Source organism: Lissotriton helveticus, chromosome 12 (genome assembly GCF_964261635.1).
Source record: "Lissotriton helveticus chromosome 12, aLisHel1.1, whole genome shotgun sequence".
In the NCBI taxonomy this organism is placed as follows: Eukaryota; Metazoa; Chordata; class Amphibia; order Caudata; family Salamandridae; genus Lissotriton; species Lissotriton helveticus.
The window spans coordinates 45,800,936-45,815,788 of NC_136073.1; the positions used below are offsets into that span (position 1 = coordinate 45,800,936).

The 14,853-nt window shown below is 43.1% G+C and overlaps 1 protein-coding gene across 2 annotated transcripts in view; it reads right to left on the bottom strand.

The window, feature by feature from the left end:
- Positions 1–14,853, bottom strand: part of CTDNEP1 (CTD nuclear envelope phosphatase 1) — a 76,360-nt gene that overhangs the window by 17,596 nt on the left and 43,911 nt on the right. For both annotated transcript variants that reach the window (XM_078668588.1, XM_078668589.1), the window contains exons 4-7: positions 8,412–8,483; positions 7,657–7,773; positions 3,021–3,132; positions 2,250–2,334 (exon numbers count right to left, since the gene is read on the bottom strand). In XM_078668588.1, coding sequence (XP_078524714.1) covers positions 2,250–2,334; positions 3,021–3,132; positions 7,657–7,773; positions 8,412–8,483 — 386 coding nt within the window. The remainder of the gene's footprint in view (positions 1–2,249; positions 2,335–3,020; positions 3,133–7,656; positions 7,774–8,411; positions 8,484–14,853) is intronic.

Genomic DNA, 14,853 nt, shown 5'->3' on the forward strand with positions numbered 1-14,853 from the left:
TGACCTGTCACTTGTGACCATTCCCTGGCCAGACATGTGCAGACAAGGATGTATAATTATTGCAATATACCAGGCTAACTTCCCCCAAAATGTTATGACTCAAGATTCTGAACAAAATTAGTCACAATCAGAATAATCATTCCCTGTGTGTAATTTTTCTGGCTCCTAGCCACAAAATGGTCTATTAAACTGAAAGTAAGAGGTACACTCTGAAACATAAAAACAATATAGATCTGCTTACATAAAGAGATAGCAAAGTAATTTGTTAGTGCACTAATAGGCTGCAAGGTTGCATACCCAGCCAGGTTAACAGCAGAAATCTTCAAGATGCATCATTTTTAATCGTTTTACTAGAATTTTAGCAAAATGCAGCAGTAAAATCAACCAAAACACCAACAAGGGTAATTTTGTATAGTCCAGGAATGTTGATATTAAAAACAAAATAGATAACTATTTCACTCTCAAACTATGAAAATTATTCTGTATGCTCTTTACCATTATTAACATTGTGGATATTCTGCCACCTACTGTCAGAACCTTCTCTGCACACACATGGGCTCTCACCAGTCCCCTTCTTGAAGAAAAAGAGGTTAAGTGTTTGTGTTTTTGGTTGATGGGTGACCAAAAGTTGCTGTTAATGAGGATCAGACTTCAGACCTATTCTAGGGACGTAGGCAGATTATAGTATATAGTCCTAAATCTTGATTTGCAAAACTCTTTTGTTCTCTACACTTTAAGTCAATGGCACTCCAGGGGAGGAAGGAAGAAAGGAATAGGGTTTTATATATTTGGTTTTGTAGACGTTCTTCCCTTTTAAAAGAATATGGAATTCCCAGTGTTAGTTGGGCCGAGACTGCGGCATGCATTTTAGCCGCAGTCTATGAGTTGTCTCCAGTTACCACCAAACATGTAGAAATTATTATTGTATGATTTAGATATGATCCTAATCCAAAGTTTGTTGCTCCTTTTATTACCCGTCCAGCAACAAATTTGGCTTGTGCGCATCGTCTAAATGGTATTTATACCCTTTGCATAAAACTGATAAAAAATGAGTTAAAAAAGTTAATAAAGATCAGACTATGGACTCACTTTAACAGTCATCACAATGCCAGTTTATCACATCGTCACAATCTGCCTTTTTTGCCCCATTCTCAACTGTGGGGGTAGAATCCTCGTCAATTTAGAATGAGACAGGAAGAACCACTGCACATTTTAGGGTAAAGCAAAGAGTACCACATAACCTCCGAGCCAAGCTCCGCATTGCTGCAGGCGGAAGCCCTGAGAGGGGAGTGTAGGCACAATACATGTCAGGTAACACACGTAAACACCAGGCAAGGATCTCTAATGGATACATTCCTGAAGAATGCCGCTTTAAAACTCAGAGATTGGAGTGGTCCTAGATACACGATCTAATCCATCTGGCAATTGTGGTCTTAGCAGCAGACTTCATTGCCTCCAGAAGTCACAAACAGTTGGCCTGTAGAACACAAGCTGTTGATTCCAATGAGTGTACAAACTCAGTGTTTCAGACATCATAATTGTACAATGTCTCCCCAGTAGAGGGCGCCATGGGGACAAAGTTATTGTTGGATAAATGATTTGTGTTCAAGTAGATGAGCAACAGTGCCATTGTAATAAAGGTTGAATATGTCCTGGCGGAACAATATGTTCCTGTGTTGCACAGGACTTGCACATAGTTTATGCGACTAGACAAATTTATGGTCCCGGGACAGAAATCTTCTATGAAAAAAGCCAGGTCAGATGAGGCAAATGGCTTTAACAAATTATAACATCAGTCTGGCCAATTACAAGCTTCAAGCCGCAAGAACCAGTGTGGAAAATGAAGAGGCCCATTGCACTTTTGACTGCATTCATGGCGATGGCAAGGCCTTCTCAGGCCTGTTCCAGCACATGAATTTGTTAAAGATATCACACTGGAAACATGTATTTTCTGAAATTGGCGTAGCCCACTTTTTCCAAATAGTCCGCTTTCTACTATTCACAAGGATATAAACAGCCCCAAGAAAGGGGGTGGGGGAATCATTGAGCCAAAAATCTTTAAGAAAGGAATCTCGGTCTGTCCCATGGAGGGAGCTGCTCAGTGCACAAAAGGGTGTGAAATCTGAGGCTGGAGTTGAAGAGGTGGGATGTTGAGATAGAATTTGTCTTGTAAGTTTCCATACAGTTAGTCTTTACTACTAGTCACAGTTGGTAAAATCTTCCCTGGTGCCTTTCTAATCCATTTTTACCTCAGAGCGTCCAGCATAGGCAGTAGGTTGAGTAACGCTGTGTCACTGGGGTCACTAAACCACGACTTTATTGGTATTGCATTATCTAGAAAAGAAACAAAATAGTGACAAAAGCAGATAGTCAGGGGTTTGAAAGTTAGGCTCATTCTTAAAGAGAAATTTCACCATCATATTTAGACATGGACAAAGCATGCATCTCTTAACAGAGCTAACCTCAGGCTTCGACAACATCAGCAAGCTGGAACAACCATCCTCACATCATACATTCGCAGATCAAACACAAACCAACACAAGACGAAAAGGCACTCCCTTAAGAGTCCCTGACCAATACCTTTTTCCCAAACTCTAATTTTAAAAAACTGAAAACTCAGGGGAGTGGATGGTTATAAACCCAAATGAATGAAAGAAATGTAGGAGTATGTGTGTGTAAGATGACCAGCACAAGAATCCATGGACATAGCACAACAAAGGTCCAGCTTCATCACGTGTAGTGAACAACTGCCACGATCCGGGTTGAAGGGAGGGGGTGGGAGGGGGATGACACGACATGGCCACCCGGCAAAACCAGTTGTGAGGGAGCAGAAAGTAGGCCACAGAATCTGTCAGGGTACAAGAAGAGGGTATCCCCAGCCACCAAGACAGAAGGGAAATGATGGGGGGCTGGCAAACAGGGATTTCGAGTCGCTAGTGCAGCTCCATCTGGAAGATTTTTGTACCACAGGGGGACCACTTAACCTGTTCTCACATTATGCAATGTGCTGCTCTTCCTACCTGGGTGGCTTCTGTAGGCGCCTGGAGAATTGTCTAAAATGACAATGCTGGAGAGGTCGCTGTGAACAACCGACAGATCTTTAATATAACTGCCAAGCTCCAAAGTGCAGTGCTGCAGAGACAAATAAACAGCTGGTTAGCATGATCACCTGTGATGGCACATGTTCTAGAAGAACCATTGGTAACATTCCTTGCCATGGATGCTCCATCGAACTACAGATTCCTCACCTCCTGAATCCTCCCAGATGCCAGATGGATCAGGACAATTTTCTTTCCATACCTCTTGTGCACGACTTCAGGAAGTGATGAAACTGAGACACATGTATTCATGTCCCCTGCGTGCCAAGGGGAGTGTGTGACCTTTAACTTGGAACCATATGACTTACCAGAAATCCACTCCACAGAATTGGGAAGCAGGTGGGCAGTGAGGAATTTGTGGTTAGTGTACCCACTAGAAAAACTGTTACTCTTATATAATTAACTTGATCTGAGAGATTCCTTTAACCATAGATTTCTTACCTTTTGAATTAAAATCAAAGCAGTACATTCGCAAGGCAATAGGTCAGAGGAGTGATCTTTATATCGTGAAGTTCTTTAGGACCATACACGCACAATAATAACTATGGCAATAGTTACAACTTTCACCCTGGTGGAATGGGCACAAAGGCCACAGGAGGATTCTTTTTGGCTAGAGCATAGAGGAGCTTAATGCAAAGGACAAGCCACCTTTATAAGGTCTGTTTCTGGTTTGCCTTTTCTTCCTTATGTTGACCATAAAAGACAAAGAGTTGATAGTCCACCTGGCGCTCTTTAGTCCTGTCTATGTAGAAAACAAGGACCCACTTCCGATCTAACCGATGCAGCCTCTCCTCAGAAGGATGCTGCGGAGAAAAGTAAGCGTGGGTTGTGAACGATTGCCCTTCATAAAAAGCCTGCACCACCTTCTGCAGAAAGGGCACCGGAGTCCGAAACACTAACTTGTCACTGAAAAAGTTGGTATAGAGAACCTAACCAGAGCGAGTCTGCAATTTACTTACGTTGCTCTTAGTAATGATTGGACTGAAAAAACAGCCATCAGGGTCTCAAATAGTGCACACATGAAAATGTTAAGGACCACATTCAGGTTCTACTGCAGAATAATGAAAGGGGCATTTGGAAACACGAACACCGCTTAAGAAACACTTCACAACTGGTGACCTAAATAAGGAAGGTGGATCAAGCAAAGGAAGGCCAGAAGGTGATGACAAATAACCTTTAACAGCAAAGTATTTCCTGGGCTAGAGCCAAGACAAAAGCAAGTAATTCAGGTAATTTGGCCTGAACATGATCAACCTGTCTGTCTTAACACCAGGTGACAAATCAGACCACCGCCAGGAGAGATGGACTTTGTGGAAGGGCATCGAGGTACCAAAATTACATCCACCACATCCGAAAGATAAATCGGAGCCATAAAGTTGGCCAGGCTCAAATCGCCACACCTGTAGATATACCGTGTGGAGTCACAGGTGTAGAACTGTGTCCATCTACTCGCACAGCAGATCTTCCACAAGAAGCAGCCGGAGTGGATCGCAATTGCTTAGACCAATGCTCAGACCCAACCGGTCCGGGTACCAAACACTCCGAGCCCAGCTTATTGTCACAGCCCAATCGGAAGCTAGGACAATGAGCTGGGTCCCTCTGACCTTTAGAACCCATTGGACCTGATGCAGAGGCAGGGATGAATAAAAGAGGCCAGAGTCCCACCGAAGGTGGAAGGGATCTCTAAGAGATTTTATAGAAGGAAACTCATTGATGCATCGGCTGGACCCGGAGTGTACTTGCTGTAGTGAACAGATATACTCGGAGAACCTATCAAGCAGCAGATCATCAAGGATATCTTGTGCGGACTCAGCTCCACTACAGCCCACACCCACCAAACATTCAACCCTCCTGACTACACCCTGTTTATTGCAGCACTACAAAGTAGCACGGTTGTCAGTCCACATCGTGACGAACCGGATTGATGGAACATAAAAAAAGCTTGTACGGGCAGGCGAATAGTGAACAGCTATAAAAGGGCAACATGGTAACACTACTGCACCAGAAAGGCCTCTGTTTTCCACATCCCTCCCCCTAGCCCAGAGAAGATGCAGCTGCTCTACCATGAGCTATGGGTGGAGCATGCACAAGTGTCTGTTGCACATCAGGTTGGCATCAATCCACCACCATTGAAGGTTTTGTGATGCCACTTCCAATATGTTTTCTGAGCGGCATTCGCAGTGTTAGGCCTACTGAAGACAACCGCTCCACTGCAGCATTTGTATGGCTTTCAACTTTATGTAGTGTAGGTGTCAAGAGAAAGCAACAGTAGGGTAATCACCCATATTTACAGGTTGCACTTTAGTTATCTCAGTGCCATGTATGAAGAGATCTGGCTTAAGTCCATTCCAGATCAGATGTTTGATCAGAGCAGAGATCAGAACCGAGACTCTGGAGCAGAGGATGGCACAGATGGCCCTGTAGCCAAGGTGATGAGGCCTGGCACAAACTAAGGGTCACATTGAGGCTGAATAGGGACAGTTGGTCAGGGAAGTACTAGCTGATGGAAATCCAACTGGAAACTCAGATAGTACACCCGAGGGACCCAGAGTAACTGCACTGCCTCCCTAAAGGCCTTTATCCGCTGCCAAGTCTGCTATGGCCGGTAAGTTTAGGGTACATCTGCTCCAATCTAGAAATTGCTTTGAACTGACACCACTGGAGGTATTTGAGAGCTGACGGAGTGACTTCTCCCTGCAAGGTGGGAAGGGGTCAAGCTCCACTTGGACCAGTCCTACTTCTGGCAATGTAGAGCTGGCCTTGAAGCTCACGGATGGCCTTCAAGAGCATCAGGGAGCATTTATTTCATGCATTCAATTTGGTTTGGAGCCAAGGAAATGAAGGCAGACATGAGGGTACGTGATGACATGTTTACTACAGGCATGGCAAGACAATTCCTGTCGTTTAAGGGGCGACATCTCTGCACACCATCAAGAAAATAGCTTTCCAAAATCAGTAAAAAAAAATTATTTAAAAGTTGAGGCGAGCTCCAGATCCTCATCAAAAGACGGGAAAAGATGAACTGACGTCTACATGGCGCTGTGTCGTCACTTCGGATGGTGAAACAGAGGTCCTAACAACAAAAGAACCGGGGGTCTATAACGGAGCTTCAAGTACTCAGAGCTGCTGCAAAACTCCTACATAAGTGAGTTAGGCGCTAATAGAGCTACATAAGTCTCTATATCAGAATGTGTGCCAGGACAAACCTTTCGAAGGACCTACTGAGATTGTTGGTAAGACCCGTACAGAGATGTGTTGGATTCCCATCAAATAGGTATGTAGATCAAGTGTTCTCATTTGGTCATCCAAAAATGGGGTGGTAAGTCTCTTGATCAATGAGACCCGTCCATCGCCCTTACTCAATTGGGTCGCACCATCAATCGCTAAGGTACCCATGAACAAATGATAAAGATGGGATCGAGTGCAGTGCAAAAATCAAAAGATGTGCGAGTTAAAAACAAGGGGTAAAAGGATCAATAGGCGAAAAACTCTAATGTAATTTGTCCTTTCCCTCAAACAGAGTTCTAAGCATTAGCTACTGCATACATAAAGTGAACGTAAAGGCCTTCCACCAAGCTCGGGTCCTGCGATGAGACAACGCCGGACAGAGCGGGGCCTCCTTTTTCCTGAGCTGGGTTCCAGGAGAGGTGAGGTACACTACCTGTACTATTCAGATGTAAGAGACACCGTTTGGTACAGAGGAACACGATTTTGGACTATTTATGTATATCCTTTACAGATTGTCGTTACGTTCACTTTATGTATGCAGTAGCTAATGCTTAGAACTCTGGCCCTGAAGAAAGCCATGGGATCTTGTCTCTACCGGCTGAAACATGTTGGCCTTGTAAATGCAGTTATATACTTAGACTGCTTCCTCTGCATTGTTCTTGTTTGTTTGAGGGAAAGGACAAATTACATTAGAGTTTTTCGCCTATTGATCCTTTTACCCCTTGTTTTTAACTCACACATCTTTTGATTTTTGCACTGCACTCGATCCCATCTTTATCATTTGTTCATGGGTACCTTAGCGATTGATGGTGCGACCCAATTGAGTAAGGGCGATGGACGGGTCTCATTGATCAAGAGACATACCACCCCATTTTTGGATGACCAAATGAGAACACTTGATCTACATACCTATTTGATAGGAATCCAACACATCTCTGTACGGGTCTTACCAACAATCTCAGTAGGTCCTTCGACAGGTTTGTCCTGGCACACATTCTGATATAGAGACTTATGTAGCTCTATTAGCGCCTAACTCACTTATGTAGGAGTTTTGCAGCAGCTCGGAGTACTTGAAGCTCCGTTATAGACCCCGGTTCTTTTGTTGTTAGGATTACAGTTAGGGGGATACGAACTGGGCAGGTCTTTAAATTTCCCTCAGACCCTTCTTCAATTGTTTGGGTGAAACAGAGGTACCATGAACTTTCATGGCATGTGGGAACAATGACTGGGAAATTTTCTGATGCCAGTCTGGCACCCAACAAGAAAATTCAAAATGTGAGGAATCTGTGGCTAGATGCATCCATCAAAATATAGCATTTCGTGCTCTTACCTGTCTGTAATATCTCCTTTTGAGAACACTTTTACTGTTGTCTAATTTGTCGGCCACTGCGGAACCATAGATTTCCATGCTGGCTGTGAAGACAACAAGCTCGTACCACTGACTGACCTTGAACATAGAAAGGGAGAGGGGAGAGGAGAGGAAAAAGTCAGGGGACAAAAACCCAGAAATTACTGTCATGAAAAAAAGCACACACCATGCAGGATTTCAACCCTTGCCATCATAACATGCCAAAATGTGTTGCCATGCTATCCGGTCGCGCAAACATCACCCTACTTAACATTGAACATGCTCCAATTACTAAAACCGCAGCATACACATGTACGACATTTGAAATCCTGGCTAAAACCAGGCTAAAACCAGGCCTATTAAGTACCTTGCCCAAAATCACTTCTTCACTTCCACGCATGACATGTTCCTGGCCAGCTGCTGACATGCATGTATAAGGTATAACAAAAGTGCATGCATGCTAAGTACTCCCACAACAGATTAGCACTTGTGTCTTCATGGTGTTCTTTGTGTCGCACATGACCCACCATTAAGGTACCGTGGCTATTACTATATCATAGAATCACACGTACCAAGTCTTCCATTCCATGATACAGCATCCAAACACTTGGAACATTGTTCAGGAAACACTTACTTTGAGACTTATAGGCATGTAAAACAATTGCATATCCTGACGGTGAGCCCCCCCCTCCAGCCACACCATCTTCTCAAACATAGAAAGAACAAGGAGTTCTTACCACTTCTATAAAGAAATCCACATGCGGCCTTTTATGTACAAAAAAACGGACAGGGTGTTTGTCTATGACAACCTGTAGAAAGAGAGATATATATTTTTAGGAAAGCAGTATCAGAATCTGTTTAAGATGCAAGACGGTACATTCCTACAGAGGCAGGGTGACCAGATTTTGAAAACGAAAAACTGAGACATTGTGCAAATACAGAGAGAGGGAAGACAATAATTTTACATAAACTCAGAGGCACAGAATGCCAACACTCATCAACATAGAAACACAGATAATAAGGCCCTAAGTGAGTTCATTACATGTAACTTTTAAACCTAGTTTCATGAATGTTAAATTGCTACTAACTAGTCTTGCATTAGACTTGTTAAATTTGTGGAAATCTGCCTGGACAGCTGGTGAAAAACAAGGACTGTCAGTGACAATCAGAGCGTGAGGTTGACCTCTGTCACCCCTCTCAATCCCCCAGCTTTCAAACTCTCCCACAATTGGTGATAGATGTGAGAATTTTGGCTTATTGCAGAGCAGACTAACTTGACTTTGAGAAGAGATTAGTTACCAGTAATTTAGGTTCTCTTGAGTTGGTATCCCTTACAATATAAACATGTTTCAGAATAATTCGATAAGTCAAGCGAAGGAATTATGGTATTTTTTGTTATTAAAGAAGTGTCAAGATTGTCAAGATCTGGTTTAATACAACAGTGGAGGAGCGCATCAGTGTGCATGCAGTCTACTTCTATGTTCCCAGGCTCACAGAAATGTGCTGGTTACTCGATTTGAACCAAAAGCTGGCACAAGCACCACTGACGCCTCCCATTCTTACTTTAGCTTCGCTTCCATAGCCCCCAGGAGGAAAACTGGCTTCCAACCGCTGATGACTGGAAGGGTGTACTTTGCAAAACCTGCTAACGTCAGCCATCAGGGCCAGCCTAGGCCACCCTTTCCCCCCAAATCTCAATTTCGCACTTAACTAAGTGTCGGCATATAAGTGCCGGCTTTTCCTCATCTGTTCATTTAACATATTTTCCTTCAGCTTTGGGAAATCAGTTTTTGTCCTATGCTCTAGTCACTCTACTTTAGCATCATAATCCAACTGTTTAAGATCTTCAGCCTAGCGCCCATTATCTGCACCAATTAATCCATACCTATATTTCCCCATTGGTTGGCACCTACATACTGATGCCAGGTGAACCTGATGCAGTTACATGCATCACTCAAAGTATTTTTCTCCCACAGGTGTTCTAAGAAATATGCTTTCTGCTATGATTACTGGCCAAGCATTCCCTCAGTGCCACCACCAAAATAACTAGCTCCGCACAATCCTAAAATGTCTGACTCACACCTCATCAGCAATATAATATTTTATTACTTATTGGACTAGAACAGTTTATTAGATGCATTTGAATTATTGATGAACTCCTGGGGAAATCATTTTTCTATGCACACCTCCGAATGCTCGGAAACATTTCATATCATCTTCCCCATAGTATGCATTTGGGGCATTGCAGCCTACATGTTTTTAAACAACATCATTTATCCATCCGACCTCAACAGCTTTACTGCCCACCTGCCTCTATAAGAGGTAGCTAGCTGCCTATTCATGCTACATTTGGATTATGATATTTTTTATACTCCCACTTTGACAGCCTGTTTGTACTACATGAACAACAGATTGCAATGTTTTTTGCACCAACATACTGCCACAATATCGGTTTCTTATATTTAGAAGATTCGTGCAGATGGGAAACCCTCTCAAACCCACCAACCCGACCAATCCAATAACCGCTACAAACCTTGAAACATGACCCAGTGAAAGCATACACTCAGAGGCCCAACGCTGGGTCATCACCAGGAATGGCTCTCTTGGGGCTGACGTACTCCTCAACACCACTGACAACCATGCATGGCTGAACACCTGCTGCAGGAAAATCCATTGTGATTATCACAAGCTCACTATCACTGGCAACCCAGCTCAACCTGTGTCCTATCTATCTGAAGGATGACAAGGAGTCTATTTGAGCCACTTTGTGCTCTTCTAAAATCAAAGTACAAGATTCCTACGAGCCCACGCTCATCTCTCTGTTGAATGATACACTCATTACCATTAGTACTCTCATCAACCTGGATCACCAGACAAAGAGCCTCATTTAAAGCTTGGCAGACAGGGAATCTGTCAAAAACATGGTGGATGACCCGTCGCGGCATTACAAGTGCCAGGGGCTCTAATGTCCTTGTTATATGGGGATGGGACATCTGCCATGTCTGTGACAGAAGACGCTGCCTGGCAAATTCTAAATGAAGTCCTTAGTCACCATCATAGTACACTACTAACTAGCAGGTAAAATACCCAAAATACTTCCCCCCACAGTTGCTCAGCCTCCCATAGAGAAATGGGTCATGAAAAGGTCCTTCCTTAACACTGTTACAACAAGTACTACTATGCCACCCCAACACCTGAAAAGATTCATATCTGCCAAATGACTACACTTCCTGTGAACAAACTCCACCTAACCCAGGAAAACCTGGTTCCCTGGCTGACTTCACCTCTTATTTTTCCGGGCATGACACTCCTAAATAGAAACCAAAAGGGAAATTACTGGTCCCCATCAATCCCAATTTGACCTACTATAAAAGACATCTTAACACAATCGATATCCACTAAACTCATAAACCTGATGAAAAGTCTGCCCGTCTTAAAGTCTAAATTAGCAAAGAGCAAGAAGGTAAACACTGGCAAACATTACTCTTGAAAGCACCCACCTGAAGTCCGAGATCTTCCAGCTTTCCAAACAATTGGAGAAACAGACACCTAAAACATCACCTATATCTAGCTCATTCCCAGCTAACGTTCAATCAGACAAATCACCTCAATGAACCAAGGCAGGAGACGGTTACTGGGAGTGGGAATTAGTGGTCCCACTGCTACCAAACCATCATCTGTGGAAAACAAAATGTACACCCCCCTTCTTTTCTTAGCTCACTCACAAATAGTCAAACCATCTGTCCCTATCCGTTGTTTCATGCTCATAAAGCTTGGCCCCCTGCAACCTATTTTCCTCATCCCAAGCATCTACTTTCAAAACCGTACCTGCAAATGACTGGGCTATAGTGCCGTTAGTCCTTACAGCCGTATCAAAGTTTCACAGGCCCACTAATCTCACCTGTGTCAAGATGTGAAATTCACCCTTGAAATGCTAACACATAACATTTAACAGTGCAACACGAGAACTAATCCTTACCACAACATGGTTTAACAAATTCCCCGTAACACGTTATGGAGCTCCTGCTGTCCACAGGTTCATCAATCACAAGTACAAACAATGAGCAGAAACCAGGAGTCCGGTTAGCCCTGATCAACAAAATTCTCTTGAAAGCACCCACCTGAAGTCTCAGTTCATCCAGCTTTCTAATACCGTGTGGTTGACAGAAAGAAAATCTTCACTTATGGTCCATCTACTACTTTTCAGAAACTATTAATTGAACAACACTTTAACCAGACAACTGTCTATCTCCAACAATAACATATTTTGGAAATTTGACCCTGTATCAGGGAGATTACACGGACCCTGCGACACCTCAGTTTAAAGGCTTTCCTTCAAAAAAAGTAATTGACATGGCAATGTTCCAACTCCAGACAACTAAAATCTATACTTATTAGTAAAATGTAAATGTTGTAGTACATGTATAGCGCCCGAATCACCCCACATGGGGTCTCTCCGACGCTTGTACGAATAACGCTGTGGAACCCTTCCTGGCTTTTCCCTGTGAGGCGCCCACTCCTGGGCACCCCCAAGGTGCAGCCAGGCATCCTAGCGCTGTTGGGGCCGTTGAGGAGATTAAGCAAGATATTGCCCAGAGTTGCAGAGTGGGACCCCTGATTAGAATAGGCACCGAGTCTAGAATTATCAGGTCCGAGGAAATTGAGCCCAAGACCCGTCGAGGCGGGAATTGAACCCTGGTCTCGGGCTAGACCTCTGCATCAGGGTCTGCCGCTCTAACCATTGAGCCACACTTCTCTAGTTTAAAGGCTTTCCTTCAGAAAATGTAATTGACATGGCAATGTTCCAAGTCCAGACAACTAAAATCTATACTTATTAGTATGTGGTATTTGTTTAGCGGGAATTTAGCCAAAAGATAGCAGTTGCAAAGTTACAGTCACTATGTGATTGGAGATGTATCTGGGTTCTGTGCTTTATTTTTTTAAAGAATAATTTAAGCGGGAGTGGGGGCTTGGGGGGAAGCAGGGGGCAAACCTTTGCTCCGAAGACCACTACTGGTGCTATTGAATGCCACGGTGCTGGATACCAAGACTACATAGTCTTAAAACAACTGCATGCCTGTATAATCCACTGCTAAACACGGTCTAAATCTTTATCTAATATTTTCCAGTTTTTTTTTCATCTCGGTCTCCCTTCGTAACTGTTTCTCTATTTTTTCCCCTCTTTCTCCCTTCCAACTCTTAATTGCTTTCCTCTCTCTTGCTCTGGGTTGATGTCTGTTGAGGAACAATAAGTGTCAGTAATCAAAAACGAGTGCAGGAAGGCCCCACCTGCAACCATCGGCTCATATTAAGCACTGGCTGTAATCTGGGAGCAGGGCTAGACTGTTTGCGATACTGTTTTTTTAAAGGTTGTGCATCTTCAGTTGCTTCCTAAATTAAAGTAGGAATGGGGTAGTTGTGACAGAAGCAGGGATGTTGCTCCAGGTCCTGGGTACATAGACGAAGGACTATTGCCCCCCCCACCCCAACTACCCCTCCCTTTCTTCTCTTCTTTGCCTCTAGTCGGACAGTGTCAGTGTCAGGGGGATAACACAGTAGAGTCTGAGACCATGTAGCAGTGTGTTGCCACCATTCAAATGCTAGAGAATAAGTGCCTGAGCAGCAGTTCTGGAGTCGGTAGTTGGCAGTCGCTTTGTAGGGGGAAATTATTTCACTTTCTTTAGTAGAGAAGGTAGTTACCAGCCTGCATTTCTTTTGTTTGGCAGTGTCTTCCATGATGGTGAGACTTCTGTCCAGTGGGAATCCAAGTGACTTCTACGAAGGTTGCAGTTTGAATCCAACCAGGTGCACAGAGCTTATTACTTCAAACTCAGATCACCATCAAGGAGATACATTTAGAATGATTGACTATATGCAAATCTCCGTCAGTGCTATGGTCGATAAAATGAAAAACAGGGTCAACCTAAAAAAAGGATCCATTTGGGGTTGCAATATCCAGAACGATTATCTAAATGTCTTTGTCCTTAAAACAACCTACGTTCTTACTTCAGCAGTGATAAAGATAAATGTCAACACGACCCACTAGCAAAACACTATTTCTAATATTAGAAATGTTAATGCCTCACTGACCCTCAAGAAGCAGCAGCCAAAAAGGTAAGGCAGATGGTTTTCACCAGGATTCAATAGGGAGAGAAGAATCACTGTAGTCCATCGAGAGGAGATGGAGATCAAATCCTTCCACAGCACTCCTCAACTCATTGTGCTAAGAAAACGCATATGAACAACTTCTACATAGCGAAGGCTAAATTCTTTGACAGTTACACACAAAGGTACTCCAGCATCCATTTTATCTTGTAAAAGAAACATTCTGAACCAGATGAATTTGCATTTTGGCTACACTGAGAAATATCTGGGCAGGTCTCTCTCACCCTGATGAACAATCTCTACCTACGTGTGGGATTCCAAAATATTTTACAAGTGAAAACTTTTTAAACATATGCCAAGCACATTTTATTTTAACTCGACAAATAAACGTTAAAAATAATTTAATGGCGGTTGCTTCTTATTGTGCTTTTTTAATAAGTGAAACAGGAATGAAAGTAATCTTCATAGATTGAGTTCAAAACTGCATGGTCTCTAAGCCAACCAGTCTGATTGTCCATCTCAGAAGTCTGGTAGTTGGCAGGCATTTAATTTTCCCATTATGTGGATGAAGAGATTTCCTTAAAATTGGGGTACAGACCAGCTCATCTCGATCTTGTTTTGTTAAACAAAATTCAGATAGCTTTGGTTAAAAACAAATGATTAAGGAAGAATGAAGAGAGCTTTCCTTTCAGGAAGACATATTCAGCTTTTAAAAAAAATCTTAAAAGGACCCAGTTTATACAAATACACGTATGGTTTCCCAATGCTATCTGATTCACTGTAACATAATAGCCATTGAAAGTTGGATGGTGCTGTGAGCAACCAGTAGCCACCAGCACCCTTGAAGCAGCTATCAGAGGTGAAACGCCCAGTGCCATAATCGGGGGATGTGTGCATATTAAAGAAGGCATCAATACTTATCTCAAGATCCTTCGACTTGAAGCCAGAAAAACCAATGACAGGCCTCATGACAGCGCATAAACACCACACACTGTCAGCTTATGAGGTTTGTCACATGACTAACTGTCTCCATGCTAAAACTAGTAAAGTAACAAAGAGATGTGCCATGTTGTA